Raw genomic sequence first — 8,656 nt, 5'->3', positions numbered from 1 at the left:
ATGTCGTTCCTTACCGAGACCATCACCCGCCGTGTGGCCCTCGCTTCCAGAGTTACATTGGTGCAGGCACCCCGGCCATTCAGCACAAGCAGCCGCCTGCAAAAGGTCGTACCAGACGCCGTCAAGGATACCGTCAAGACGGTAGACCGCAAGGTGTCAGACAAGCTTGTTGACGGCATCAACATTACCAGTAAGTTGCATTATCAACCCCACTCCGCCCAACCCAATTAAAGGATCAAAATCAGTATACTAATGACCTTTATTAACAGCCGAGGCCACGCAGAAACTTACTGGAAAGGAGATCGGAGGCAAAGTTACAGGAAAGGCTGAAGAGATTCGTGGAGAAGCCAAAGGCAAGGCGGCCGAGCTGAAAGGCGAGGCGAAGGGTGCTGCCAACGAGGCGGCGGGTAAGGCCAAGGGTGCTGCAGAGAAGATGTAAGAAGAAGCCGAATATCATTTCACGCCCCTTTCACGACGCATGACAGTCGGACAATGCGCTGTTGACTGTACTATAAATGCTATTGCATTGGTCCCTTGGAGTTCTGGTAGAATAATATGATTCATGACGTAAAATAATGTTAAGCCTTGCTTTAATTAACGATGTTGTGCGCGGCAAGCACTGTAGAATGGTTTCAGTTACCTATGCAAACACGTCTGGCAAATACTTGGCAAGCAGTACACACAACTTGGTATCCCCGCACGATCAGCACCATTTGAACTTGATTAATCGAGAAACACATGATCGTTCTAGATTTTGTTTCGTGACATGGTCAGCGTTCCTCAAACATTGCGCGCTATTCGAGGACATTCGTCAGCCCATTGTCTCGGGCAGACTCAAGGCCTATCGATGTGCTTCCTGATAGAATGAAGCATAGAGAGGACCACGTCCCTTGAATCCTACTCTAAGAACCCTAATACCTGCTCTTCCAAGTAGTACCGTGCTATAAGCCTAGGAGTGGCTTCGTTTCACCAAATATCTGGTCAATCCGTTTAACAAGGAGCAGACGCCTATCCTCCAGCCGTTCCAGATCGTGTCTCGGAGCCCCTCTATCATGGCCTCCTGGTTCTGTAGAGACTTAAATACCCCTCTCCTTCCAGAAGTTTAGGTCTACCGGCTTCGACAGCCAGTCCTTCGCCACTTCCAGATTGGCCCAGTAATCGCTCGAAAACCAATGTGTGACACTCGCGTCCAACAGCGTATACACATGATCCCAACCCAAGTGCTTCGCGCTGTTACCAGCTCTTAAACAGCTTCCTCATGGTTTCCGTAGCTCTCAGAGTGACTCATAGGGAATAATTTATGACTTACCTGTGATATTCGTTCCATCCGGGCCCTACCTCTGTCCCTTTTGTGATTCCATGACCGGCCCGGCTCTGTCCTAACTTGCTACAACCTTACTACATCCACACATCCCTACAATCAACAATAATATAAACATCACTTCACTTCCTCTGCTAATCAATCATCCACTATCACCATGTCCCAAGCCCTTCCATCGTCTTCGGCCCCGGCTGCTGGTCCCATTGAGGCCACATTCTCTGAGCACCAGGTATCCAGTACCCCTATGTATTAACTTAGCCCTACTAACAGCTGTAAAGGACAAGATCACTGGCGCGCAGCTGGCCGCCAAGAAGGCCGCCAAACTCCCTGGGCACAAGCGCAAGGCTGAGGACGTGGAGGAGGAGGAGGAGGAGGCCCTGGCGCACGAGCGTCAGATCGCCGCTGCGGAGCGGCTGGCCGAAGCTGCCTGCACCTCTTCCCGCGCTGCCGAGCGCCAAGCTGCTGCAATGGAGCAGCAAAACGTGCTCTTGGAACAATTACTGGACCGGTTTGTGGAATATAGTGACTATTACGTGAAAGTAGTACGTGACCTGTTCCCTACTGGTTTAACCTTTAGCGACTAACGTCATATAGCACATTGAGGAGCTCACCGTGCCCTCCGACGACGAGGGGGAGGGGAGAGAGGGAGAGGATGATTAGGTGGAGCAAGGGCAGGCCGTGGGTAGCAGTGCCCAGTAGTGGATGGCTCGTCATGGTTGGTGGCTCCTTGTTGGACAGTTGGTGTTATCATGTGCTCTTTTAGCCCCATAGAGGGCAATAGTTTCTTCTTTGCAGTTAATGAATGAAGTATCTGGACCGACGTACCCTTTGATAATGACAATTGCTGCGCACCAGTCGTCACCTGGTTATGCGCCGTTCCACTGAAGCTTCATATTCCTTACTTAGCTCCTGCGATAATGTCGCTGCCGATCCTACGTATCCTCCCCTCCGACTTGTTTGCTTGAAAATCTCTGCAAAATGGCTGGTACTGAAACTTCACTGTCGTCTTGGTATTGCTCTAGCGCTTAAGCCGCTACCCTTATACTACTGAGAGTCTAATCGTCCCTACAACGCCGACTCCGGTATTATGGCCATCTCGCCAAGCCTCGGCTGAAGCCACTCCTATGCCCCCGGGGACTCAAGGGCATCTTTTTCGGTGTTTCTGTGGCTTTGCCTTGTCCGAGTGCGGTAGGTCTGTCTCATCGTGGGTATGGGCCTATGGCCGTGATATCCAGAAGGATATGAATGTGAACGGTTATTTTCATCTACCGGTATAATGATCACTTCACAGCGGCTAAGCCTTGACGCCGGTATCATAGGCATGTGCCAGACCCTACCAAGTTGGTACAGAGCCACCTGAACAGGCTAGCTGGATACTCTGCTTGGGGCTCTGACAGCTGATACGACTATAGAGCATAACTGGCTAGATGAACCGGACGAGGCTACAGAGGAGGCCATGGCTAATTCCGCCAGCATGTTCCAAGGGACGGCGTCTGCGAGGTTGGCGATAGCTTCATTCCTTGGCAGTAATTCTAACCATAAAGCCACCAACCTCACCAGCATTTTACTATAGTACGCTCACCCACCAACCAAGGGGGTTTGGTGAGGTTGGTGAGAACGTTTCTGTACAAAGGAGACTTGAGCAGATCGCGTGTTGCTATACTCAACTGGGAAGGTAAACGATGGTACGATTATGAATTTTTACAGGTTTAATTGATCTTGTCCGTTGGTTATCACGGCCGAGTCGACTTGGGAGAAGTCCATCTTTCTGGGCAATGATCGATGGCAAAGGTGGATCTGGGTCGCATTATACACTTTTTAGGGGATCCACTTGAGCTATGCTTATACCATGACGTCAAGTATCCCTGGCTCCTACTTCGATCACCTGTACCTTGCTTCTTCTGGGTAACTGTGGATCGCGGTTCGTCGGATTCTTATTTTAGGTGGTCGATTGGATCATGATGCGACCCTCCAATGGATGATTTGTTTTCGTCATCAAGCTGAGGAATGCCCATGATTGGGGTCTGACAACAAGACTCTTGGCCCGGGTAGGATCTGCGCTCCCGAAGTTGGCCCCCTCAGAAGTACGCCTGGTGTGGGCGGGTGCCTCTGGCCCCCTATTAAATCACAGGGAAGAATATGCAGTTCATGTGATATTACTAATCCTGACGAATCCCACTGCCACCCTACCAAGGTACAGACGGGTTGTGCCTGTTTTCGGTAAATCTGCAGCAACAACCAGCACCAGCTAGTGGGGGATTTTCTGCACGCTGCAAGGTATACCGACCACATCTCCCCAGTCATCAATCAATTGTAAGATCATGACCACCATCCCCCGAGGCACACTTTTGACGCGCCTCAATCTTGAGCTAAGCTCGCTTCTGCACGCAATTACACATCTGAGGAGGATTTGTTTCTAGTTAGCAGCATCATGTCTTCAACCAACCGACTGTGATACATTCTGCCCCTTCTGAACTACTTACTAAGGCATATATGTTGGCGATGATGCCAGACGGACCGTGTGGAAACACAGCACAGGTGCAGCTGAGGAATTTTGCCTTGTTCATCACATTGATATTGGTTTCCCATTGGTTGGCACTACGTCGAGAGCCGTCAGCCAGCTGCTCAATGTTAGGCTCTACAGGTGGATTCGCGAATCCACCTGGTTGAGGTCTACGTGTATATCAATACGGCTGGCATTCAGTTTTTCCTCCCAGATTCAGACCATTCTCATCTCATCGTTGACAGCCTTGCCCAAGTGTCCAGCTTTGTAAACCTCAAGTCCTGAGCCTTCCCACACTATACATCTGCTCTTCATCTTGACCAAAAATGCAGTTCAACATCCTGGCCGCTGTGGCCGTCATTGTCCCGGTCGTTTTGGCCGAAATGCCCTACAGGCTTCCAGAATTCAGTTGGTTACGGCAGACCGCAGCGTCAACGGACTCTCACTAATAGAAATCAGAACGACATGAGGATACTCCATTCTCAGTCAAAACCCCGCGACACCTGCCCTTATCACACCCGCCCTGCAGTGGATGGGGGACAGGACTGCCGTCGCAACCAACGACGTTTTCCACAGGCTACTTGCCGAGGCCAACTACAAGTGTTTGCAACCATGACAATGAGTGTGTCTGTAACAATACCGGAGAGACGCCTAGATGCGTCATGGAGAATACCCAGTATTTGAGAGGGAGGTATGAGACCCTTAGCCCTTTCCAATCATATCTGGAACTCGAAGTATCACGATGTCTAATTGTATCGCAGACATTGCGCCTGTGTGACGGTTTAGCTCCCAGGCCAGCAGGTCTCAGAACTAGCCAAGGCTGGTTCAGGCTCGGAATGGGTTGTTTCCTTATTTGGGCCTTGATCCACTGTTTCCTGTAGAGAGAGTCACTGCAACGGAGGGCCATGCACTGTATGATGACGGAATGGTTATTCAACAGAATATCAGCGATGGTTAAAACTTGTTGACACCTTCATATAACTATATCTAGATACAAAAAGAATGAGTCGTGGATGTAACACATATCAGACACGAGGTTTAGATCTAGATTCCAATTGGGCCTATCGTTAATTGTGGAAATGACTTTCATTATTCAGATGATTACTCGTGTTATTGATCTAAACCCTACGGCTTGGGAACGCCTGTTGTGCGAATCCACCACCAGGGTGCGAAAAGGAATGCAAGAAGCAGCGGTAAAGTTTGGGGATGACGGCGTGGGTGGTATGCGGGAAGTAAAGGGCTGTCATCCGCTTGGCCTGCCGAGTCGCTGCAAATTCCGAACGATGCAACTACCCCAAACCCGAACGATACGAAAAACCGAACTTTGGATGACGTCCGAATGTGTGGCGTCTCAGCTGTCCCCTCGAAATACATCGAATGATGAATGAACAAAATTTGAAACGGCAACCCTTGTTCAAAAGATTCCTTCCTTACAAAATAGGTTCACGTGCAACCTCGAGTTCGTAGAACCCGCCAATCTTCTCAGTACGTGTGAGTGCTTGGGATAGGTAGAACGTCGTATATATTTGCACCCGGCTAATATCATCTGCTTGATAATATATCACCATATCACCAAAGAAAGGTAGATGATATTGTCGACATGTTGAGAGAGGAGAAATCACCGGATTTCAATCTGAGGCACAGCAGCCAATCCTCCTGATTAGTCCTTACGAAAACTCCAAGTAGGGGGAGTTCACCACAAAAACATCATGTGGGTGTCAGCGTTGGAACGATGCGCCACCGCGTTGGAAGACTGCCACATCCGCTCTAGCGTACTGCGGACAGACTGATTATACATACAGAAAATTGCGCGTAGCCCAATGATATGGTTACTTATCGCGTGACAGCTCTCAAGGCGCATAGAGCCCGCATGCAACCTCAGGATGTTTGTGCATCGCATCTGTCGTAGGCTTCGCAGAGATGGCATTGGCGGGCCGTGGGCCTGGCTCGTCTTCTTGAGTGTAACGTCTGTGGTTCATCCGGTGGCCATACGGACGAGGTCGGTCATTCTCTATAAAATAGAGATATGCCCACAAGAATCCCCCACAAGTCTTGTAGAATATGCATCGTAGTATCTCCTGAGGAAATATGACTTTCTTGCGCGGTGGTCACTGGTTAGCTGGAACGCAGCTGCTGTTATGGCTTGCGGTTATTCTAGCAGCGGTGTTGGTAGCCAGATTCCTTTACTGAGGCTATAAAATACGAGCCAAGATTAGAAAGTTGAAGGCGCAGGGCATTGTACGTGTCACAACTGTCCCGAGAAGTAGCTTCACTTGGGCTTATACCATACCACTGAAATCTCATGTAGCCAATATTGCCCCACTCCCTCATATTCGGTCACATGCTCATCGCCGCCGACTTCAGCAAGGAGAATCCTGCCGACATCAACTTCACACAATTCCAGTCATGGCTATTCCGCAACTTCAAGCGGTATTTCGCAGACTTGGTCCACTTACCCCCTGTGGTCTACTTCGACATTTGGCCAGTTCTGGCCTTTCCTGTAGCCTTTGTGTACAATACTCGATCGGCAGCTCAGGCCTTTCAAATTAAGAACTTGCCAAAACACTCACTCGGGCGCAATTTCTTGGATCCGTTGACTCATCAGAGGGATCTATCTACTATCCACGGTGAAGAATGGAAGTTCTGGCGCTCAAAGTTCAATCCGGGTTTCAGTCCTAGGAACATTACTGCGCTGGTTCCCGAGTTGATCAAGGAGATTGAAGTCTTTGTCGAGGTATTGCGACAATTGGCCGGGAAAGATGGTTCCTGGGGACCTGTATTTCAGCTCGAGAAGAAGACGGTAAACCTGACATTTGATGTGATTATTTGGGCAATCCTGTACATCCTCGGCACATTTCTTGCAGATTAGGATATGACGGAACTGATTGCTCCCAGGAACAAGCGGCTGCACGAACAAACAAACCCAACCAACAGCCCATTGAAGCGTGCACTGGCAGATCAAGCCCGCATCATGGCCATAGGCCGACACGCAGGCCAGGTTTTCACATGGAAACGGATGCCCTGGCACACCAGGGCCGCTGCACGCAACAACCGCATCATGCACGACTTCTTCATGCCCGAGGTCCAGCGTATCCTACATTCCCAAGGCGAGACCTCACAACAAGACAAAAAGACAGCTCTGGGTTTGGCGCTTCAACCCACCACGTATCCCGAGTTAGACACCGAAAAGACAACTAGCTCTCTCTCCCCCGACACCGAGACTCTCGAATCCATAATGAGCCACCTCAAGATTCTCATCTTCGCGGGTTACGAAACCACCGCCGCAGCCGTATGCTGGATGTTCAAGCTCCTGCAAGACCATCCAGACAGTATGGCCAAGCTGCGGTCCGAACACGACGCCATTTTCGGGCCCGACCCAGACGACGCAGCCGGGATTCTGACCCAGTCGCCCCAACTCCTGAATTCTCTGCATTACACCACCGCCGTCATCAAAGAAACCCTCCGTCTCTACCCCCTCGCGGGATCCCTACGCGAAGGCGAAGCCGGGTTTTGCATGACGGCCCCGGGATCATCGACAGAATATCCTACGGATGGATTTATCGTCTGGCAGGGCTCGGCTGGCATCCAGCGCGACCCGGCGCTGTGGCCGAGAGCGGACGAGTTTGTGCCTGAGCGCTGGCTTGTGATGGATACAGAGGATCCATTGTATCCTGTAAAGGAGGCGTGGCGGCCGTTTTCGTGGGCCCCGAGGGTTTGCATTGGGATGGAGTTGGCGATAAGTGATATCAAGCTCGTGGCGTCGCTCGTGGCGAGGAGGTTTGACATTGAGGAGGCTTGGGATGAGTGGGATGCTCAACGGTGAGTAACAAGTCCAACCGAATTTGCATAGGCGTGGTGGGCTCAATTATTCATGTGTGTTTTTAGTGGACCGAACTGCTCAAAGGATACCGTGGACGGCCAGAGACTGTATGCAGTCGGCGAGGGGACGGTGCACCCGAAGGATAAGATGCCGGTCCACGGTCGATTGCGCTAGGTATAAAAATCAATTCGGCTAGTTGCATCATACTAATATGAGATACCTAGGTAGAGTTCACAACTGTAAAGGTAAGGCGACACGTCAAGTTGCCTGCAGTATGGAAATACGAAGTTTCGCAGGTTGTTCGGTAGTGAATGCTATATCTACCATTGTAGGGGTATCCTAGAATAGGTTTCGTACCCATAGCACCGAAAGATCGGAAAACACTCGCTTTTTGTTGATATTCTCTTACGATCCAGTGAAGTCAAATATAACGCGTATTGATTCAGCAGGCGAGCTCATTCCACTACAGGCAAGCCACTCAGAAGCACTTGGTATTTGCACACCCTGTAGTGTAGCTTCGCCTAGTATTTGGAAGGATTCGGCTTCGAGGGTCGTATCACGGAAATAATGTATCAGTATTCGCATATAATGATGATGCACGTACGCAGTACCCTTTATGACTGATAGTGAGTTGTCCCCCGGGGTAACAAGGGGGCACGCATAGGTTGCCGTTCATTCTCATATCAATAGCCTGGCGAAAGATGGCAAAAACAGTTTGGCAACTGATAAGTAGCGTTCCATTCGATATCACGGTATGTTCTAATTTTCAATCCGCGTTGGGTACGTGCAGGAGTGAAAGTTCCCTTCTCAGTCCGATTCCTATACAGTAGTGACACGATATGGTTGTTGTCGGACCGCACCCGCCTTCGACTCCCAACGTCTGTCTTTTCCGTTTTATCGCTACTACAGCCACTTGACTGACGATGGATGGACCCCGAGCACCAAACCCTGGGTAACAGCCAATTATTAGAAATCCAGGAGCAAAATCTCAGGTGTATCAGCAGCTAGCTCA

General features: G+C 50.1%; 2 protein-coding genes across 2 annotated transcripts; both read left to right on the top strand.

The window, feature by feature from the left end:
* BCR38DRAFT_487881 (uncharacterized protein) lies at positions 1-439 on the top strand (the record flags this gene model as incomplete). Its single annotated transcript, XM_040864206.1, has 2 exons — positions 1-190; positions 270-439. 2 exons carry the CDS (start codon positions 1-3, stop codon positions 437-439), a joined length of 360 nt encoding a protein of 119 aa, XP_040713048.1.
* A 5,473-nt stretch (positions 440-5,912) lies between these two features.
* Positions 5,913-8,027, top strand: BCR38DRAFT_467808 (vera protein; the record flags this gene model as incomplete). The annotated part of the gene is made up of 5 exons (XM_040862760.1): positions 5,913-5,993; positions 6,036-6,062; positions 6,133-6,662; positions 6,720-7,643; positions 7,710-8,027. 5 exons carry the CDS (start codon positions 5,913-5,915, stop codon positions 7,816-7,818), a joined length of 1,671 nt encoding a protein of 556 aa, XP_040713047.1. The 3' UTR covers positions 7,819-8,027.
* Positions 8,028-8,656: the final 629 nt, after the last annotated feature.

The sequence above is a fragment of the Pseudomassariella vexata genome (genome assembly GCF_002105095.1).
Source record: "Pseudomassariella vexata strain CBS 129021 chromosome Unknown BCR38scaffold_11, whole genome shotgun sequence".
In the NCBI taxonomy this organism is placed as follows: domain Eukaryota; kingdom Fungi; phylum Ascomycota; class Sordariomycetes; order Amphisphaeriales; family Pseudomassariaceae; genus Pseudomassariella; species Pseudomassariella vexata.
The sequence above is the reverse complement of the archived record's forward strand: the minus strand, read 5'-3'. Positions and strand labels throughout refer to the sequence as shown.